This window comes from Nerophis ophidion, linkage group LG18, assembly GCF_033978795.1.
Source record: "Nerophis ophidion isolate RoL-2023_Sa linkage group LG18, RoL_Noph_v1.0, whole genome shotgun sequence".
NCBI lineage: Eukaryota > Metazoa > Chordata > Actinopteri > Syngnathiformes > Syngnathidae > Nerophis > Nerophis ophidion.
This window is the reverse complement of record NC_084628.1, coordinates 4766143-4789604: the sequence shown is the minus strand read 5'-3', so window position 1 is coordinate 4789604 and position 23462 is coordinate 4766143. Positions and strand designations below refer to the sequence as shown.

General features: G+C 37.4%; 1 protein-coding gene across 1 annotated transcript in view; it reads right to left on the bottom strand.

Moving 5' to 3' along the window:
- Nucleotides 1-1610: 1610 nt before the first annotated feature.
- Nucleotides 1611-23462, bottom strand: part of fxyd6 (FXYD domain containing ion transport regulator 6) — a 53697-nt gene continuing 31845 nt past the window's right edge. The window contains exons 4-9 of the mRNA XM_061878583.1: nt 20789-20812; nt 13591-13626; nt 13438-13512; nt 8459-8495; nt 2815-2864; nt 1611-2721 (exon numbers count right to left, since the gene is read on the bottom strand). Coding sequence (XP_061734567.1) covers nt 2684-2721; nt 2815-2864; nt 8459-8495; nt 13438-13512; nt 13591-13626; nt 20789-20812 — 260 coding nt within the window. The 3' untranslated portion in view covers nt 1611-2683. The remainder of the gene's footprint in view (nt 2722-2814; nt 2865-8458; nt 8496-13437; nt 13513-13590; nt 13627-20788; nt 20813-23462) is intronic.

Below are 23462 nucleotides of genomic sequence, written 5' to 3'. Positions count from 1 at the left end.
TTTAGCACCGAAACACAGCCTGTTTCTCTTTGTTTGTTGTGAAGCTTTAACACAGAGCGGTCAAGCGAACATGTTTCTCTACGTCAACCTGCGAGTTTTTGGATGGGAAAATAGTGATATCAAGTCGGGTCTTACCGGAGACTTCAGTGGATTATGGGACTTCCTCCTGCAGCTCAAAAAGGCAGTTGTGATCTTGGCTCCTCCATTGGCTTCTCTGAGAGACACTGGGGTTCACCGCAGCCATCCTACTTTCAGGTATGACTTTACAATCTCAATAAAACACTATTAAAACAATTAGCAGATAAAGATCTTCCAGAATTATCCTAGTAATTGAGTCTAATTACATCTGAAACGGTCCCACTGCCGCCTCCTGGAGCAGTCTCTTTTTTTTTTTTTTTTTTGTGCTTCACTCTAACTTTCCTTATCCACGACTCTTTCATCCTTGCTCAAATTCATGGGGAAATTGTCGCTTTCTCGGTCCGAATCGCTCTAGCTGCTGGTGGCCATGATTGTAAACAAAGTGAGGATGTGAGGAGCCCTACAACCGGTGACGTCACGCGCAGATTGTCTGCTACTTCCGGTACAGGCAAGGCTTTTTTATTGGCGACCAAAAGTTGCGAACTTTTGCTGAATCTTTTGCAATTTGTTCAATTAATAATGGAGACTATAAAGAAGAATGCTGTTGGTGGAAAGCGGTGGATTGCAGCTGCCTTTAGCACCGAAACACAGCCTGTTTCTCTTTGTTTGTTGTGAAGCTTTAACACAGAGCGGTCAAGCGAACATGTTTCTCTACGTCAACCTGCGAGTTTTTGGATGGGAAAATAGTGATATTAAGTCGGGTCTTACCGGAGACTTCAGTGGATTATGGGACTTCCTCCTGCAGCTCAAAAAGGCAGTTGTGATCTTGGCTCCTCCATTGGCTTCTCTGAGAGACACTGGCGTTCACCGCAGCCATCCTACTTTCAGGTATGACTTTACAATCTCAATAAAACACTATTAAAACAATTAGCAGATAAAGATCTTCCAGAATTATCCTAGTAATTGAGTCTAATTACATCTGAAACGGTCCCGCTGTCGCTTTTGTTGTGATCCGATGGTCGGATCATCACCATATTGTTATTTTTGTTCCACTTTTATATCACTCTGCGGTTTGACATACTTAGTTCCTGTTTTGTTTTTTTCCATGGTCACTCATTAGTTTCAGCTGCTACTACCTTTTTCAGCACACCTGTCTTTACTAATCACCACCTTTTTATAAGCCAGCGTTTTCTGTTCACTCATTGTCGGATCTTAGTTTGTTCACATACATCTGTTTACGACTTGTCTCTCACTCTCGTCTTCGCTAGCTCTCACGCTAAGCTTTATTTTATTCCTAGCTTTCACGCTAGTTGTTTTTGTGTTTACCTTTTGTGTGCCTTTGTGCTTCGGTTTGTTTGTCCTAGCTTTCCATGCTAGCGCTTTTATTTGGCTTTTCTATTTGTATCAGTGTTTTTGTTAATAGCTCCTTTTGTTTAATAAATCCCTTAGTTCTTACCTTTTTTGCTGTGTTCTTGCTGACGCATCCACGGAGGACCGACTCCGGCATTACAATGCCACACAAGCGTAACAGCTTTTTCTTTTTTTTTGTGCTTCACTCTAACTTTCCTTATCCACGACTCTTTCATCCTTGCTCAAATTAATGGGGAAATTGTCGCTTTCAGGTACCATATAATTGCACTAAAATACTAGTAACACAATAAGCAGATAAGGGATTTTCCAAAATTATCCTAGTAAATGTGTCTAATAACATCTGAATCGCTCTCACTGCCTTCGCCTTTTTTTTTTTTTTTGTCTTTTCTAGTACTTCACTCTCACTATCCTCATCCACGTATCTTTCAACCTCGCTCAAATTAATGGGGAAATCCTCGCTTTCTCGGTCCGAATCGCTCTAGCTGCTGGTGGCCATGATTGTAAACAAAGTGAGGATGTGAGGAGCCCTACAACCGGTGACGTCACGCGCAGATCGCCTGCTACTTCCGGTACAGGCAAGGCTTTTTTTTATTAGCGACCAAAAGTTGCGATCTTTATCGTCGATGTTCTCTACTAAATCCTTTCAGCAAAAATATGATCAAGTATGACACATAGAATGGACCTGCTATCCCCGTTTAAATAAGAACATCTCATTTCAGTAGGCCTTTAAATTACACCTGTTTGCTCTTTTATACCATTCTTTATGTTTTGTATTTTTTTAATCGTATTTTTAGAATGTGCCGTTAAAAAATTCCCCGCGGGCCGCACTTTGGACATCCCGGATATAGGGTACCCTTATTAAAAAGTGGAGACGTTCCTAAAGTGTCGAAGCAGTACAAAACAAACAGCAGCACCACACCACACGGACACCTGTTTTACCTTCAAATGGCGTGGAAGGTGTCATCGTTACATAACAGCTGAGACACGGTACAGTACGGTACGGTAAAAGTGAAGGACGTCTACATGAAGGCACGAGTAGAGACAAGAGCACTGAGGACCGCTACGTCACAACGAAGCACGACTGGGCTAAAAGGCGCGTGATTTATGTACATTTTTGTATCATAACGTGGTCATACCTCGCCGTATCGTTACCCTAGAACATAATATCATCGACGCAGGTGATGCACGTCATCCTCTCAGAAGGCAGTTGGAGCTGATAATGGAGGAGCTGTCTTCAGTTTTCCGCTGGAGTCTCTTTGGCAGCTGCCGCAGCTACACAGGGTGCGGAATACACGTTTCAGATCCCAGAGTGAGACTCCATTATGGATGTGGGGAGCTGACAAGGAGGTGAAAAGTGCATCTTACCCTTTGAGACGATAAGGTTTTCTTCCTGGGTCTCCTCATCTCCGGGGGCCCTGCAGGAAATGGAATAGAATAGATGTTTATTGCCATTTGCACGGGTGGAGGACAGTACAGGTACGTTGGAATAATTGTTGTGCGTCCCCCCGGTGTCAACTTGGACAAAAAGCAAAAGGTAGAAAATAGAATGGCACCGTTTTGCATTAAAAAGTAATCATTTGACATAAGGGCTTCACGGTGGCAGAGGGGTGAGTGCGTCTGCCTCACAATACGAAGCTCCTGCAGTCCTGGGTTCAAATCCAGGCTCGGGGTCTTTCTGTGTGGAGTTTGCATGTTCTCCCCGTGACTTTAAGGTTTTACTACTTACGTATAAAATACTACACGGTCTAGCTCCAGCCTATCTTGCCGATTGTATTGTACCATATGTCCCGGCAAGAAATCTGCGTTCAAAACACTCCGGCTTGTTAGTGATTCCTAGAGCCCAAAAAAAGTCTGCGGGCTATAGAGCGTTTTCCGTTCGGGCTCCAGTACTCTGGAAGCCCAGTTCGAGATGCTACTTCAGTAGAAGCATTTAAGTCTCACCTTAAAACTCATCTCTATACTCTAGCCTTTAAATAAACCTCCTTTTTAGACCAGTTGATCTGCCGCTTCTTTTCTTTCTCCTATGTCCCCCCCTCCCTTGTGGAGGGTGTCCGGTCCGATGACCATGGATGAAGTACTGGCTGTCCGGAGTCGAGACCCAGGATGGACCGCTCGCCTTTATCGATTGGGGACATCTCTACGCTGCTGATCCGCCTCGCTTGAGATGGTTTCCTGTGGACGGGACTCTCGCTGCTGTCTTGGATCCGCTTTGAACTGAACTCTCGCGGCTGTGTTGGAGCCACTATGGATTGAACTTTCACAGTATCATGTTAGACCCGCTCGACATCCATTGCTTTCGGTCCCCTAGAGGGGGGGGGTTGCCCACATCTGAGGTCCTCTCCAAGGTTTCTCATAGTCAGCATTGTCACTGGCGTCCCACTGGATGTGAATTCTCCCTGCCCACTGGGTGTGAGTTTTCCTTGCCCTTTTGTGGGTTTTCCGAGGATGTTGTAGTCGTAATGATTTGTGCAGTCCTTTGAGACTTTTGTGATTTGGGGCTATATAAATAAACATTGATTGATTGATTGATTGATTGAATGCGTGGGTTCCCTCCGGGTACTCCGGCTTCCTCCCACTTCCAAAGACATGCACCTGGGGATAGGTTGATTGGCAACACTAAATTGGCCCTAGTGTGTGAATGTGAGTGTGAATGTTGTCTGTCTATCTGTGTTGGCCCTGCCTTCCGCCCGATTGTAGCCGAGATAGGAGCCAGGGCCCCTGGCGACCCCGAAAGGGAATAAGCAGTAGAAAATGGATGGATGGATGGATGGATAAATTTGTGACTCGCACCTCAAAGGTCGTCGAGCCAGAGCCAGAGCCAGAGCCTGCAGAGAAACAAAAATCTGACGGGCTTAATCAACCAAAAAGCCAACCGAAAAGAAAATATGATGAAGGGGTATCTTGCTCTTGGATTCACGGCAACGGTGGTGGGGGCAGAGGAGAGACCTCGGTGTGTTCTGCGTCTAAAACCGCTAGCAGCAGACAGCATGAGACCCAACAAATTAAAGAGACACCTCGAGACCACACACCCCAATCACGTCAAGAAGCCACTTGATTTCTTTCAAAGAAAACTGACAGAGTAGTCCATCCATCCATTTTTCTACCGCTTTTTCCCTTTTGTGGTCGCGGGGGGCTTGAAAACTTCCCCTTGTCCAAAGTGGGGGATGACAAAAAAAGTTGGAGAACCACTGGTATATACATTGAATTATTTACAATTTGAGGAGCTTTGGTTGATATCAGAACTTCAGTCATCAACAGAGAAATGTGGACATTGAAACAGTGTAGGTCTTATTTAGTAGGATATGTACAGCCAGTGAGTTCACATAGCATAAGAACAAGTATATACATTAGAAGTACATTTGAGGCCAAGTACCCAAGGATTTCAAGACAGCAAGAGTAACCCCCCTTTATAAAAAAAGGAAGCAAATTAGAACCTGGTAACTACCGACCTGTTTCTATTCTCAGTTCCATTTCGAAAGTAATGGAGAAAATAGTTAATGAACAGGTTGATAGATACCTTGCTACTAATAAACTAATGTACAAATTCCAATCCGGCTTCAGAACAAACGACTCCACTGACACATGCCTTCTCTATCTGACCGACCACATCAAATTCAATTCAAATTCAATGTTTATTTATATAGCCCCAAATCACAAATGTCTCAAAGGACTGCACAAATCATTACGACTACAACATCCTCGGAAGAACCCACAAAAGGGCAAGGAAAACTCACACCCAGTGGGCAGGGAGAATTCACATTCAGTGGGACGCCAGTGACAATGCTGACTATGAGAAACCTTGGAGAGGACCTCAGATGTGGGCAACCCCCCCCCTCTAGGGGACCGAAAGCAATGGATGTCGAGCGGGTCTAACATGATACTGTGAAAGTTCAATCCATAGTGGCTCCAAGACAGCAGTGAGAGTCCCGTCCACAGGAAACCATCTCAAGCGGATCAGCAGCGTAGAGATGTCCCCAACCGATACAGGCGAGCGGTCCATCCTGGGTCCCGACGAGCGGTCCATCCTGGGTCTCGACTCTGGACAGTCAGTACTTCATCCATGGTCATCGGACCGGACCCCCTCCACAAGGGAGGGGGGGACATAGGAGAAAGAAAAGAAGCGGCAGATCAACTGGTCTAAAAAGGAGGTCTATTTAAAGGCTAGAGTATACAGATGAGTTTTAAGATGAGACTTAAATGCTTCTACTGAGGTAGCATCTCGAACTGTTACCGGGAGGGCATTCCAGAGTACTGGAGCCCGAACGGAAAACGCTCTATAGCCCGCAGACTTTTTTTGAGCTCTAGGAATCACTAATAAGCCGGAGTCTTTTGAACGCAGATTTCAATCAATCAAACATGAGGTGGAGGCGGGCAAATACTGCGGCATGGTCATGCTGGACCTTCAGAAGGCCTTTGACACCGTTAACCACGCTATACTGTTGGATAAGCTCCGAGCAATCGGATTCGACGAAACCTCATCCAGCTGGATGCAATCTTACTTGGAGGGGAGGAAACAGGTGGTAGAGGTGCCCCTCCCCTCTCAGTAAGCTGTGGAGTCCCCCAAGGCAGTATACTTGGACCTTTACTGTTCCTAATATTCGTGAATGACATGCCATCAGCATGCCACTGTGAATTGTTCCTGTTTGAGGATGACTCGGCCCTGCTGGTATCCGGCAAGGACAAGTCACAGGTGGAACAAATCCTCAGTGCTGAACTCCTCAATATTTGCACCTGGCTCGCTGACAACAAGCTATCCATACACTTAGGTAAAACGGAATCCATCAATCAATCAATCAATGTTTACTTATATAGCCCTAAATCACTAGTGTCTCAAAGGGCTGCACAAACCACTACCACATCCTCGGTAGGCCCACATAAGGGCAAGGAAAACTCACACCCAGTGGGACACCGGTGACGATGATGACTATGAGAACATGATACTGTGATACTGATGATACTGATGACTATGAGAACATATGAGAACATGATACTGTGAAAGTTCAATCCATAATGGATCCAACACAGTCGCGAGAGTCCAGTCCAAAGCGGATCCAACACAGCAGCGAGAGTCCCGTTCACAGCGGAGCCAGCAGGAAACCATCCCAAGCGGAGGCTGATCAGCAGCGCAGAGATGTCCCCAGCCGATACACAGGCGAGCAGTACATGGCCACCGGATCGGACCGGACTCCCTCCACAAAGGAGAGTGGGACATAGAAGAAAAAGAAAAGAAACGGCAGATCAACTGGTCTAAAAAGGGAGTCTATTTAAAGGCTAGAGTATACAGATGAGTTTTAAGGTGAGACTTAAATGCTTCTACTGAGGTAGCATCTCAAACTGTTACCGGGAGGGCATTCCAGCGTACTGGAGCCCGAAATGAAAAAGCTCTACAGCCCGCAGACTTTTTTTGGGCTTTGGGAATCACTAATAAGCCGGAGTCCTTTGAACGCAGATTTCTTGCCGGGACATATGGTACAATACAATCGGCAAGATAGGATGGAGCTAGACCGTGTAGTATTTTATACGTAAGTAGTAAAACCTTAAAGTCACATCTCAAGTGCACAGGAAGCCAGTGCAGGTGAGCCAGTATTTGGGTCCCATATCAAACTTAAGAAGGTCAGTGACTTCACTATAAAAGTGGGTGACATTGTTATCACCAGGAAGGATGAGATCACCTACCTAGGTTCCATTCTAGAGGCTAATCTTTTCTGTGATAAAATGGCAACCAAGGTGATCAAAAAGGTCAACCAAAGAACGAGATTCCTCTACAGAATCTCCTCTCTGGTCAACAAAAGCACCTTGAGGATTCTAGCGGGAACTCTCAATCAACCCTTCTTCGATCACGCTTGCACCTCCTGGTACCCCAGCACCTCCAAAACCCTCAAATCTAGACTCCAAACATCCCAGAATAAACTAATCCGGTTACTTTTAGACCTCCACCCCAGATCACACCTCAATCCAACCCACTTCTCCAAAGTGAGCCGGCTCAGGGTGGAGGACAGAGTCAAACAACTTGCACTGAGCCTAGTCTATAAAATCCGCTACACCTCCTTGATACCGAAGTACATGTCAAACTACTTCCTTAGCAATGACCACCATAACCACAACACCAGGGGGAGCTCCACAAACCACGTTAAACCCAGATTCCGATCTAACAAAGGTCTTAACTCATTCTCTTTCTATGCCACATCAATGTGGAATGCACTCCCAACAGGTATAAAAGTAAGTGCATCTCTATATTCCTTCAAAACCACTCTAAAACAACACCTCCAGGCAACTTCAACACTTTACTAATACCCTCCTCCATTCACATCCCATCTCCCCGGATTATAAACAACTTTGGTTGATTGATACTTTTATTAGTAGATTGCACAGTACAGTACTTATTCCGTACAATTGACCACTAAATGCTAACACCCCAATAAGTTTTTCAACTTGTTTAAGTCAATTCATGGTACAAATATATACTATCAACATAATACAGTCATCACACAAGTTAATCATCATAGTATGTACATTGAATTATTTACATTATTTACAATCCGGAGGGTGGGATGAGGAGCTTTGGTTGATATCAGAACTTCAGTCATCAACAATTGCATCAACAGAGAAATGTGGACATTGAAACAGTGTAGGTCTTATTTAGTAGGATATGTACAGCCAGTGAGTTCAGATAGCATAAGAACAAGTATATACATTAGAAGTACATTTGAGTTGTTTATAATCCGGGGAGATGGGATGTGAATGGAGGAGGGTATTAGTAAAGTGTTGAAGTTGCCTGGAGGTGTTGTTTTAGAGCGGTTTTGAAGGAATATAGAGATGCACTTACTTTTATACCTGTTGGGAGTGCATTCCACATTGATGTGGCATAGAAAGAGAATGAGTTAAGACCTTTGTTAGATGGAAATCTGGGTTTAACGTGGTTTGTGGAGCTCCCCCTGGTGTTGTGGTTTCAGGTCGCCATAGTAACCAGATGATGACAAAAGCTCGACAGGCGGGGACACGGGCATACCTGGGCTTCTGCTTGATACTGCAGCGGCATCGTCTACCTGGAAGAATAACGGAAGGTCATATTTTTGTCAACACATGCAGTAATTTCATTATAATATCCAACAAAGAAGTGGAATAAAAACATGGACTTAGATGATAACGCTCAGATTTGATTGACACTTAAGCACTCTTACACTTAAATCCAACTTTCTATGCTAATTTCTGGTCTGTCATTAGGGATTTGGTTTATTGTTTAATGTTGTTTTTTTTTCTCGTCTTACTGTACTTTTTATTGTTGTTGTTTATTTGTTGTATATGCATTGTTGTCCTGTTGTTTAGTGCTGTCCGGTTATTATGTGTTTGGCATTCAATGCCGCAGGGACGAAAGTTGTGTACAATCCTGCATATTCTTTAAAATGTCAGAGTTAGTTTGTGATGAACCCCAAGACGCAGAGATGGAGGCGGGCATGGAGTGGGAAAACATGATTTGATTAAAAAAATACCAAAACCAGAACAAACCAAAGGGGTGCAACAAAAAGCGCGCACCAGGCGGATAACAATCTAAGAGAGCTAGCATGGGAGTTAGAAAATAACAGGAGCTTAGCACGGAAGCTAGCAGAAACAAAAAGGGCCTAGCATGGAAGCCGGCAGGTAACGAGCAAGAGACAGAAGTCGTGCTTATAATATGAAAACAAACTTGGAAGCAGGGAACAAAAGACAGTAAGCTACAAACACTGTCAAATATAGCTTACCGCAACGCTGCAGCGACACGATAGGATACGGTAGCGACGACACGAGCGATATGACAAGAGCGACAATAATCCGGCACCGACTGGAAGTATAAAGCAGGTAAAATAGGAAGCGGGCTGATTGACACCAGGTGTGGCCAGGTGCCAATCAGGCGCAGCAGAGGGGAAACAGCGCACAGGGGGGAAAAAACAGGAAACAGACAAAATAAGAGCGCTGACAGGAACTAAAAACAGGAAATACTAAACACACACAGAGGAAAAACTAAAACACAAACAAACTGTCAGTGGCAAGCCTGACATTATGTACTTTATGACCTTATTTTTTTTAAAAATAAAGTCAAGGTTTAAGTCAAATATCACACTTCTTTTAAACCATCCCCACCACCCCCAAAATTCACCATTTTTATCCATACTACACAATTTCTGTTCTTTTTTTAGTGAAAATTTATATGATTTAATGAATGTTTTATACCGAACCAAAGAAGAATGTGTTCAATAAGTTATTTTTTCGTGCAAAGTAACACATTTGACGGATTTGAAACATATTTCTGACACTTCTTCAACCGGGATTGTTTACCAGCCCAGCACTAACACTGATAATAGGAATATGCCATTACATTATCAGTGATGGTGTTACGATTCTGTTGTTTGTGGCCCCCATCGGACCACAGAACACTTTTCCATTTTAGATGACCTCGGGCCCAGAGAAGCCGGCGGCGTTTCTGGATGTTGTTGACAAATGGCTTTGGCTTTGCATAGTAGAGCTTTAACTTGCACTTACAGATGTAACGACAAACTGTATGTAGTGACAGTGGTTTTCTGAAGTGTTCCTGAGCCCATGTGGTGATATCCTTTAGAGATTGACGTCGGTTTTTGATACAGGGATCGAAAGTCACGGTCATTCAATGTTGGCTTCCGGCCATGCAGCTTACGTGGAGTGATTTGTCCAGATTCTCTGAACCTTTTGATGATATTATGGATCGTAGATGTTGAAATCCCTAAATTTCTTGCAATTGCACTTTTGAGAAACGTTCTTCTTAAACTGTTTGACTATTTGCTCACACAGTTGTGGACAAAGGGGTGTACCTCGCCCCATCCTTTCTTGTGAAAGACTGAGCATTTTTTTGGGAAGCGGTTTTTATACCCAATCATGGCACCCACCTGTTCCCAATAAGCCTGCACACCTGTGGGATGTTCAGATCACAGAACACTTTTGCACTTTGCATCAGTCGATCTTAAATGATCTCTGTCCCAGAAAAGCCGGCGGGGTTTCTGGATGTTGTTGACAAATGGCTTTGGCTTTGCATAGTAGAGCTTTAACTTGCACTTACAGATGTAACGACAAACTGTATGTAGTGACAGTGGTTTTCTGAAGTGTTCCTGAGCCCATGTGGTGATATCCTTTAGAGATTGACGTCGGTTTTTGATACAGGGATCGAAAGTCACGGTCATTCAATGTTGGCTTCCGGCCATGCCGCTTACGTGGAGTGATTTGTCCAGATTCTCTGAACCTTTTGATGATATTATGGATCGTAGATGTTGAAATCCCTAAATTTCTTGCAATTGCACTTTTGAGAAACGTTCTTCTTAAACTGTTTGATTATTTGCTCACGCAGTTGTGGACAAAGGGGTGTACCTCGCCCCATCCTTTCTTGTGAAAGACTGAGCATTTTTTGGGGAAGCGGTTTTTATACCCAATCATGGCACCCACCTGTTCCCAATAAGCCTGCACACCTGTGGGATGTTCAGATCACACAACACTTTTGCACTTTGCATCAGTCGATCTTAAATGATCTCTGTCCCAGAAAAGCCGGCGGGGTTTCTGGATGTTGTTGATAAATGGCTTTCGCTTTGCATAGTAGAGATTTACCTTACACTTACAGACGTAGCGACGAACTGTATTTAGTGACAGTGGTTTTCTGAAGTGTTCCTGAGCCCATGTGGTGATATCCTTTAGAGATTGACGTCGGTTTTTGATACAGGGATCGAAAGTCACGGTCATTCAATGTTGGCTTCCGGCCATGCCGCTTACGTGGAGTGATTTGTCCAGATTCTCTGAACCTTTTGATGATATTATGGATCGTAGATGTTGAAATCCCTAAATTTCTTGCAATTGCACTTTTGAGAAAGGTTGTTCTTAAACTGTTTGACTATTTGCTCACGCAGTTGTGGACAAAGGGGTGTACCTCGCCCCATCCTTTCTTGTGAAAGACTGAGCATTTTTTTGGGAAGCGGTTTTTATACCCAATCATGGCACCCACCTGTTCCCAATAAGCCTGCACACCTGTGGGATGTTCAGATCACAGAACACTTTTGCACTTTGCATCAGTCGATCTTAGATGATCTCTGTCCCAGAAAAGCCGGCGGGGTTTCTGGATGTTGTTGACAAATGGCTTTGGCTTTGCATAGTAGAGCTTTAACTTGCACTTACAGATGTAGCGACAAACTGTATGTAGTGACAGTGGTTTTCTGAAGTGTTCCTGAGCCCATGTGGTGATATCCTTTAGAGATTGACGTCGGTTTTTGATACAGGGATCGAAAGTCACGGTCATTCAATGTTGGCTTCCGGCCATGCCGCTTACGTGGAGTGATTTCTCCAGATTCTCTGAACATTTTGATGATATTATGGATCGTAGATGTTGAAATCCCTAAATTTCTTGCAATTGCACTTTTGAGAAACGTTCTTCTTAAACTGTTTGACTATTTGCTCACGCAGTCGTGGACAAAGGGGTGTACCTCGCCCCATCCTTTCTTGTGAAAGACTGAGCATTTTTTTGGGAAGCGGTTTTATACCCAATCATGGCACCCACCTGTTCCCAATAAGCCTGCACACCTGTGGGATGTTCAGATCACACAACACTTTTGCACTTTGCATCAGTCGATCTTAAATGATCTCTGTCCCAGAAAAGCCGGCGGGGTTTCTGGATGTTGTTGACAAATGGCTTTGGCTTTGCATAGTAGAGATTTACCTTACACTTACAGACGCAGCGACGAACTGTATTTAGTGACAGTGGTTTTCTGAAGTGTTCCTGAGCCCATGTGGTGATATCCTTTAGAGATTGATGTCGGTTTTTGATACAGTGAAGTCTGAGGGATTGAAGGTCACGTTCATTCAATGTTGGTTTCCGGCCATGCAGCTTACGTGGAGTGATTTCTCCAGATTCTCTGAACCTTTTGATGATATTATGGAGTGTAGATGTTGAAATCCCTAAATTTCTTGCAATTGCACTTTGGAGAAACGTTGTTCTTAAACTGTTTGACTATTTGCTCACGCAGTTGTGGACAAAGGGGTGTACCTCGCCCCATCCTTTCTTGTGAAAGACTGAGCATTTTTTTGGGAAGCTGTTTTTATACCCAATCATGGCACCCACCTGTTCCCAATAAGCCTGCACACCTGTGGGATGTTCAGATCACAGAACACTTTTGCACTTTGCATCAGTCGATCTTAAATGATCTCTGTCCCAGAAAAGCCGGCGGGGTTTCTGGATGTTGTTGACAAATGGCTTTGGCTTTGCATAGTAGAGCTTTAACTTGCACTTACAGATGTAACGACAAACTGTATGTAGTGACAGTGGTTTTCTGAAGTGTTCCTGAGCCCATGTGGTGATATCCTTTAGAGATTGATGTCGGTTTTTGATACAGTGCCGTCTGAGGGATCGAAGGTCACGTTCAGTCAATGTTGGTTTCCAGCCATGCCGCTTACGTGGAGTGATTTCTCCAGATTCTCTGAACCTTTTGATGATATTACAGAGCGTAGATGTTGAAATCCCTAAATTTCTTGCAATTGCACTTTGAGAAAGGTTGTTCTTAAACTGTTTGACTATTTGCTCACGCAGTTGTGGACAAAGGGGTGTACCTCGCCCCATCCTTTCTTGTGAAAGACTGAGCATTTTTTTGGGAAGCGGTTTTTATACCCAATCATGGCACCCACCTGTTCCCAATTAGCCTTCACACCTGTGGGATGTTCCAAATAAGTGTTTGATGAGCATTCCTCAACTTTATCAGTATTTATTGCCACATTTCCCAACTTCTTTGTCACGTGATAAAGTTAATGATTACTTGCACACACAAAAAAAATGTTTATGAGTTTGAACATCAAATATGTTGTCTTTGTAGCATTTTCAACTGAATATGGGTTGAAAATGATTTGCCAATTATTGTATTCTGTTTATATTTACATCTGACACAATTTCCCAACTCATTTGGAAACGGGGTTTGTAATTAGGCCTTTATTTTGCAGGGGTTTCCTTACTGAGGATGAGCAGGATCCCGAGGGCGAAGAGCACCACAGCGAGCGCCAGTCCACAAATCCTCAGGCTCTCATAGTCTACAAAGCACAGAAGACACGAGTCCTTTTAAAATCCACGTGTCCAAAGACTTGTTAGTAACTATAAACGCCACTTACCGTAGACAAAGGGGTTTTCCTCTTTTTCTTTTTCCTCTACAAAAAAACAATGTCAAAGCAAGGAATTAGTCACACAAGTTTGTTGTGAAATCGGTAAATAACTTCCACTGCAGAAGATGCAAGAGAGAACCAAGTGCTAAAAACTGGAGGCACGAGATTGTGTATTAAATAAAGTAATAACTCAATTGATAACCCCCCCCTTTTAGACCAGTTGATCTGCCGTCTCTTTTCTGCCATGCCCCCCCCACCCCCCGTCCCCTCCAAGGTTTCTCATTGTAGCCCATTGTGTTGAGTTTTTCCTTGCCCTGATGTGGGATCCGAGCCGATTTTGTCGTTATGGCTTGAGCAGCCCTTTGAGACACTCGTGATTTAGAACTATATAAATCAAGGTCGATTGATCGACTTTAATAACTGATTTTATCATAACAAAAACTGCTCATTCTTAAGTGACTTCTCAAAATGTTTTTGTTTTCTTTTGTTGAATAGATGAAAGTTGTGTGTTTTTTGTGAATAAAATAAATATAATTTTATATTTCTCTAAAAATATGCCATTATTTTATCTTATTGTTTAACTTTAGCTTGTAATAATTAAAAGGTTATTCTTGTGGATTTATAACTCATATCATATTTATTTTTAAATAAATGTATGAACCGGAAGAGTATATGACTTTTTAATATTTGTAAGAATTTAATATTCTAGTGTCAATCATTATTTTGTTTACTTTTTTCTCATGACATTAAAACTCATAAAAATGGTACTTTTTCTTAAAAAAAAAAAAATGGAGTATATGACTTCTTCATTCAAAATCAATTTGACTTAATTCTATTTATGCCTCACAATATAATGTTTCCCAAAAATAATAACAATAATAAAATAATATTTGCTACTTTTGGCAAGTTGAATTGTGCAAGTGTAAACATGTTGGTTAAACAAGTTTAAAACAAACTAAATAATTACTTAAACAACATTTAGTTATTTTCTTAAATACATGACTTTGCCCACATTATATAACAACTTTATTTTTGTACTTTCTTCGTATTATTTTTAGTCTGCACAATAGCATTTGTTCACATTATGTATAAAATAAAATAAATATTAATAACGGATTTTATCATTACAACATTTTCTCATTCTTCAGTGACTCCTAAATGGTTATTTTTTGTTCTATTTTCTTTTATTATATAGATGAACATTGAGTGTTTTTTGTAGATAAAACAAAATGAAAAAAAAAAGATAACTTTTTGCAATATTCTGCTTTATTATCATTTAATATTTCTCTAAAATATGCTATTATTTTATATTTATTGTTTAACTTTAGCTTGTAATAATTAAAGGTTATTCTTGTGGATTTATTACTCATATTATATATATTTTTTTAAATAAATGTATGAACTGAAAGAGTATATGACTTTCTAATATTTGCAAGAATTGAATGTTCTAGTGTCAATCATTATTTTGTTTACTTTTTTCACATGACATTAAAACTCATAAAAAATGTGAGTTTTTCTTTAAAAAAAAAAAAAAGTTGTTCTCTTGAGAGTATATGACTTTTTTATTCAAAATCCATTTAATTAATTCTATTTATGCCTCACAATATGATGTTTCCCCCAAAATAATAACAATAATAGAGTAATATTTGCTACTTTTGGCAAGTTGAATTGTGCAAGTGTAAACATGTTGGTTAAACAAGTTTAAAACAAACTAAATAATTACTTAAACAACATTTAGTTATTTTCTTAAATACATGACTTTGCCCACATTATATAACAACTTTATTTTTGTACTTTCTTCGTATTATTTTTAGTCTGCACAATAGCATTTGTTCACATTATGTATAAAATAAAATAAATATTAATAACGGATTTTATCATTACAACATTTTCTCATTCTTCAGTGACTCCTAAATGGTTATTTTTTGTTCTATTTTCTTTTATTATATAGATGAACATTGAGTGTTTTTTGTAGATAAAACAAAATGAAAAAAAAAAGATAACTTTTTGCAATATTCTGCTTTATTATCATTTAATATTTCTCTAAAATATGCTATTATTTTATATTTATTGTTTAACTTTAGCTTGTAATAATTAAAGGTTATTCTTGTGGATTTATTACTCATATTATATATATTTTTTTAAATAAATGTATGAACTGAAAGAGTATATGACTTTCTAATATTTGCAAGAATTGAATGTTCTAGTGTCAATCATTATTTTGTTTACTTTTTTCACATGACATTAAAACTCATAAAAAATGTGAGTTTTTCTTTAAAAAAAAAAAAAAGTTGTTCTCTTGAGAGTATATGACTTTTTTATTCAAAATCCATTTAATTAATTCTATTTATGCCTCACAATATGATGTTTCCCCCAAAATAATAACAATAATAGAGTAATATTTGCTACTTTTGGCAAGTTGAATTGTGCAAGTGTAAACATGTTGGTTAAACAAGTTTAAAACAAACTAAATAATTACTTAAACAACATTTAGTTATTTTCTTAAATACATGACTTTGCCCACATTATATAACAACTTTATTTTTGTACTTTCTTCGTATTATTTTTAGTCTGCAAAATTGCATTTGTTTACATTATGTATAAAATAAAATAAATATTAATAACGGATTTTATCATTACAAAATTTTCTCATTCTTCAGTGACTTCTAAATGGTTATTTTTTGTTCTATTTTCTTTTATTATATAGATGAACATTGAGTGTTTTTTTGTAAATAAAATAAAATTTAAAAAAAGATAACTTTTTGCAATATTCTGCTTTATTATCATTTAATATTTCTCTAAAATATGCTATTATTGTATCTTATTGTTTAACTTTAGCTTGTAATAATTAAAGGTTATTCTTGTGGATTTATTACTCATATTATATATTTTTTTAAATAAATGTATGAACTGAAAGAGTATATGACTTTCTAATATTTGCAAGAATTGAATGTTCTAGTGTCAATCATTATTTTGTTTACTTTTTTCACATGACATTAAAACTCATAAAAAATGTGAGTTTTTCTTTAAAAAAAAAAAAAAGTTGTTCTCTTGAGAGTATATGACTTTTTTATTCAAAATCCATTTAATTAATTCTATTTATGCCTCACAATATGATGTTTCCCCCAAAATAATAACAATAATAGAGTAATATTTGCTACTTTTGGCAAGTTGAATTGTGCAAGTGTAAACATGTTGGTTAAACAAGTTTAAAACAAACTAAATAATTACTTAAACAACATTTAGTTATTTTCTTAAATACATGACTTTGCCCACATTATATAACAACTTTATTTTTGTACTTTCTTCGTATTATTTTTAGTCTGCAAAATTGCATTTGTTTACATTATGTATAAAATAAAATAAATATTAATAACGGATTTTATCATTACAAAATTTTCTCATTCTTCAGTGACTTCTAAATGGTTATTTTTTGTTCTATTTTCTTTTATTATATAGATGAACATTGAGTGTTTTTTTGTAAATAAAATAAAATTTAAAAAAAGATAACTTTTTGCAATATTCTGCTTTATTATCATTTAATATTTCTCTAAAATATGCTATTATTGTATCTTATTGTTTAACTTTAGCTTGTAATAATTAAAGGTTATTCTTGTGGATTTATTACTCATATTATATATTTTTTTAAATAAATGTATGAATTGAAAGAGTATATGACTTTCTAATATTTGTAAGAATTTAATGTTCTAGTGTCAATCATTATTTTGTTTACTTTTTTCACATGACATTAAAACTCATAAAAAATGTGAGTTTTTCTTTAAAAAAAAAGTTGTTCTCTTGAGAGTATATGACTTTTTTATTCAAAATCCATTTAATTAATTCTATTTATGCCTCACATTATGATGTTTCCCAAAAAATAATAACAATAATAGAATAATATTTGCTACTTTTGGCAAGTTGAATTGTGCAAGTGTAAACATGTTGGTTAAACAAGTTTAAAACAAACTAAATAATTACTTAAATAACATTTAGTTATTTTCTTAAATACATGACTTTGCCCACATTATATAACAACTTTATTTTTGTACTTTCTTCGTATTATTTTTAGTCTGCACAATTGCATTTGTTTACATTATGTATAAAATAAAATTAATATTAATAACGGATTTTATCATTACAACATTTTCTCATTTTTCAGTGACTCCTAAATGGTTATTTTTTGTTCTATTTTCTTTTATTATATAGATGAACATTGAGTGTTTTTGTAAATAAAATAAAATGGAAAAAAAAGATAACTTTTTGCAATATTCTGCTTTATTATCATTTAATATTTCTCTAAAATATGTTATTATTTTATATTTATTGTTTAACTTTAGCTTGTAATAATTAAAGGTTATTCTTGTGGATTTATTACTCATATTATATATATTTTTTTAAATAAATGTATGAACTGAAAGAGTATATGACTTTTTAATATTTGTAAGAATTTAATGTTCTAGTGTCAATTATTATTTTGTTTACTTTTTTCACATGACATTAAAACTCATAAAAAATGTGAGTTTTTCTTTAAAAAAAAAAAAGTTGTTCTCTTGAGAGTATATGACTTTTTTTTATTCAAAATCCATTTAATTAATTCTATTCATGCCTCACAATATAATGTTTCCCCCAAAATAATAACAATAATAAAATAATATTTGCTACTTTTGACAAGTTGAATTGTGCAAGTGTAAACATGTTGGTTAAACAAGTTTAAAACAAACTAAATAATTACTTAAACAACATTTAGTTATTTTCTTAAATACATGACTTTGCCCACATTATATAACAACTTTATTTTTGTACTTTCTTCGTATTATTTTTAGTCTGCACAATTGCATTTGTTTACATTATGTATAAAAGAAAATAAATATTAATAACGGATTTTATCATTACTAAATTGTGTCATTCTTAAGTGACTTCTAAATGGTTATTTTGTGTTCTATTTTCTTTTATTATATAGATGAACATTGAGTGTTTTTTGTAAATAAAATGAAATTCAAAAAAAAGATAACTTTTTGCAATATTCTGCTTTATTATCATTTAATATTTCTCTAAAATATGTTATTATTTTATATTTATTGTTTAACTTTAGCTTGTAATAATTAAAGGTTATTCTTATGGATTTATTACTCATATTATATATATTTTTTAATAAATGTATGAACTGAAAGAGTATATGACTTTTTAATATTTGTAAGAATTTAATGTTCTAGTGTCAATCATTATTTTGTTTACTTTTTTCACATGACATTAAAACTCATAAAAAATGTGAGTTTTTCTTTAAAAAAAAAAGTTGTTCCCTTGAGAGTATATGACTTTTTTATTCAAAATCCATTTAATTAATTCTATTTATGCCTCACAATATAATGTTTCCCAAAAAATAATAATAATAAAATAATATTTGCTACTTTTGACAAGTTGAATTGTGCAAGTGTAAACATGTTGGTTAAACAAGTTTAAAACAAACTAAATAATTACTTAAATAACATTTATTTATTTTCCTAAATACATGACTTTTCCCACATTATATAACAACTTTATTTTTGTACTTTCTTCGTATTATTTTTAGTCTGCACAATTGCATTTGTTTACATTATGTATAAAATAAAATAAATATTAATAACGGATTTAATCATTTCAAAATTGCTCATTCTTAAGTGACTTCTCAAAAGGTTGTTGTTTTGTTCTATTTTGTTTTATAAAATAGATGAACATATTTACAAAAAAACATGTTTTTTTGTAAATAAAATGAATGGGAAACAAAAGGTTAGGACTTTTTGCAATATTCTGCTTTATTATCAGTCAATATTTCTCTAAAATATGATATTATTGTATCTTTATTGTTTTAAAATTTGCAAAAAGATTTAAGCAGCTTATGTAGGCAAGATTCAAAGTCTACAATGATCATCATGTTACGTAAAGTAGTCGTTTACATGGCTGGGTGAATCTCGTGTGAGAGGAAGAGTGAAGGCTAATCAATTAGGAATACAGTCTGCTGAAAATGATGGAAAGCGCCACTCTGCATAGCAACAGGCGCTTTGGCCAAAGTTGGAAACGCCACAAAAACACATAAAGATATTCAGCATTCTACTGCCATCTGGTGGCAAATGTGGAAATTGTGAAATGAATTATATTTATATAGCGCTTTTTCTCTAGTGACTCAAAGCGCTTTACATAGTGAAACCCAATATCTAAGTTACATTTAAAGTACGATTTAACATTAACATACTTTTGGTTGTATTTTGTGAAAAGAATATTACCAAAGAGTTGAGAAGAGGCAAAGATCTTCAATAGTACTAAAGTGAAGTGAATCATATTTATATAGCACTTTTCTCAAGTGACTCAAAGCGCTTTACATAGTGAAACCCAATATCTAAGTTACATTTAAACCAGTGTGGGTGGCACTGGGAGCAGGTGGGTAAAGTGTCTTGCTCAAGGACACAACAGCAGTGACTAGGATGGCGGAAGCGGGAATCGAACCTGCAACCCTCAAGTTGCTGGCACGGCCACTCTACCAACCAGGCTATAATGCCCAATTGTCAAGACTAGGACTTTGGAGCAGCTTACTGCGGGGTGCAAATCGACTTGACTGAACACGACGTGAAGGTAAAGACATGATTTAAATAATCTAACAAAATAACAAACCAAAGGCTGAGACTCAAACTTAGCTAGGAACAAAAACGCAAACACGGAGCCGGAACTATGGACATAAACAAAACACTTACTGTGGCGTCAAAAACGACAGAGCAATGGTATGAGCGCTGTAATCATTCCGGTATCAGGTGTAACGTCGCCAGGCTGACTACCTGGCAACTACAGGCTTAAATAGTGGTGTCATGATTGACAACAGGTGCGATGCCACCATGGCAACCAAAACAAACAAGGGTAACATCAAAAAACAGGAACTAACGGAGTCAAAAACAAACAGAACGTGATCGCAAGACATGACAGATATTTGTCACGCTTCAAGTGTCAGGTAAATTAAGATGACTGGGGCTATTTAAATCCCCTTCTTACTGTATATACAAAATCATGCATTTATATCTACTATTTTCTAATCATAAGACAGTGTGACGTCCAAATTAAATCAAAATTAAACCCACATTTTAGAATAAAATACAAACTAATCAATGGTTTGTCGTGATGTCATCATGCGGTTCTGCTGTAGTCCCGAGTGTGTACTCATGTTTGTGTTGAGCGCACTCACCCTCAACATCCACGTCTGCTACAGCTGACGGTCGCAGTCATCCACATGAGCAGCAGAAGAAAAAAATAACACAAAAACAATGTCAGTTGACAAACATCAGACATCATCTATTTGAGGGGTGTTATTGTTGTGTGACTTCACACAGGGGCACTTCCTGTGTGGTGAGAGACAACACACACCTAAAAGCCCTCAAGTAGTCACACAGTTGTGTGTGTGTGTGTGTTCTTGTATTTCTACCCTTCTTGAGACATCAACAAGTAAAAGTACCTTCCATATGAGGACTGGTGAACAAATTAGAACATAAATCATTGTCCCAATACAGAAAACCATTGCATCTAATAGATAGCCAAATGGGTTTCACGGTGGCAGAGGGATTAGTGCGTCTACCTCACAATACGAAGGTCCTGAGTAGCATGGGGTTCAATCCCGAGCTTTGCATGTCCTCCCTGTGAATGCGTGGGTTCCCTCCGGGTACTCCGGCTTCCTCCCACTTCCAAAGGCATGCACCTGGGGATAGGTTGATTGGCAACACTAAATGGTCCCTAGTGTGTGAATGTGAGTGTGAATGTTGTCTGTCCATCTGTGTTGGCCCTGTGATGAGGTGGCGACTTGTCCAGGGTGTACGCTGCCTTCCGCTCGATTATCGCCTCCCGCGACCCCAAAGGGAATAAGCGGTAGGAATGGATGGAGATAGCCAAATACTAGAATCCGTGAACATTGTTCCAAAGTCAGGATTTTTTGTTGATTTAATGTGCTTACAAAAGTAAACATTGGTGCAAAGGCAGCAATATAAGATAAAACAATACGGCAGCTAAAGTACGACTTCCCTATTCATCCATGAAAACAGCTGACTTTTGTCATAATTTTGCCAAGTAAGATTCTAATTATTATTATAATATTGTCAAAATGTTTAAGTTTTCTTATAAAATTTTAACTTTAAAATTGCCAAAATGTTAAGCTTTTCTTGTAAAATTGTGACTGTTAGAGTAAAATTTCAACATTTATCATAGTATTGGAAACATTTTTTAGTTTTTCATGTAAAATTTGGACTTGTGTTGAGTGAAATTACAACTTTTATCATAATACTAGAGGTAGGCAGCACGGTGGTACAGGGGTTAGTGCATGTGCCTCACAATACAAAAGTCCTGAGTAGTCCTGAGTTCAATCCTGGGCTCGGGATATTTCTGTGTGGAGTTTGCATGTTCTTTGCGTGGCTGCGTGGGTTCCCTCCTTGGTGAGGTGGCGACTTGTCCAGGGTGTATTTTACACCCGAATGCAGCTGAGATAGGCACCACCACCCAGCACCCCCCGCAACCCCAAAAGGGACAAGCGGTAGGTAATGGATGGATGGATGGATTGAGGTAGGCATTTTTTGTAGGTCTCAAGAAGGTAACAAATACAGGAATATGTGTGTGTGTGTGTGTGTGTTCTTTTTTCTGATAAAATTGGTAACAATTTCTCATAGGATTTTTTGTCTCGTAAAATGATTACTTTTTAATGCAAAATGACGACATTTGTCATATAAAATTCTGACTTTTATCACGATATTGCCACTTTTTTTGTTCTTTTAAAATAGTGACATTTTTGGAGATTATTATTATAATATTGCCAACATTTTAAAGTTTTCTGATAAAATTGTGACTTTTTTTGAGTAAAACTACGACTATTTTCATAAAATTGCACAAAATTATAGCTTTTCTTGTAAAATTGCGAATGTTATTGAGTAAAATTCCAACTTTTATCATAACATTGCACAAATGTTCAGTTTTTCTTGTAAAATTTTGACTTGTGTCTAGTAAAATGACGACTTCTATTAAATAACTGCCAAAATTTTTGAGAAATTGTGAACGTTCTCTTGTAAAATTCCAACTCATTTTTCACAACAAGCTTTTTTATATTTGCATAGTATGTAAATATCATTATTATTAATGATTATTATTATTAATGTTGTAAATACAGTTTTTTTTATATCTAGAAAGGGTAGTTTTAAAGAGGTAGGCATTTTTCGGGAGGTCTCAAGAAGGTCAGAAATACATAAATGTGTGTGTGTGTGTGTGTGTGTGTGTGTGTGTGTGTGTGTTCTTTTTTCTGATAAAATTAGTAACAATTTCTCATATGTTTTTTCTCATGAAATTATTATGTATTTATGTAAAATTATTAATTTTTAATTTTAATACAAAATGGCGACATTTGTCATATAAAATTCAGACTTTTATCACAATATTGCCAATGTTTTCGTTGTTTTTCTAAAATAGTCAAATTTTTTAAGTAAAATCTTCACTTTTGTCATTAATTGGCAAAATAAAATTCAGATTATTATTATAATATTGTATAAGTTTTCTGATAAAAATGGTAAAACTACGACTATTTTCATAAAATTGCCCCACATTTTAGCTTCTCTTGTAAAATTGCGAGTGTTGGAGTAAAATTCCAACTTTTATCATAACATTGCACAAATGTTCAGATTTTGTTGTCAAATTTTGACTTGCGTCGAGTAAAATGACGACTTATGTTAAATAACTGCCAACATTCTTGTGAAATTGTGACCTTTCTCTTGTAAAATTCCAACTCATTTTTCACAACAAGGTGTGTGTGTGTGTGTGTTCTTTTTTCTGATCAAATTAGTAACAATTTCTCATATGTTTTTTCTCGTAAAATTATTATGTTTTTATGT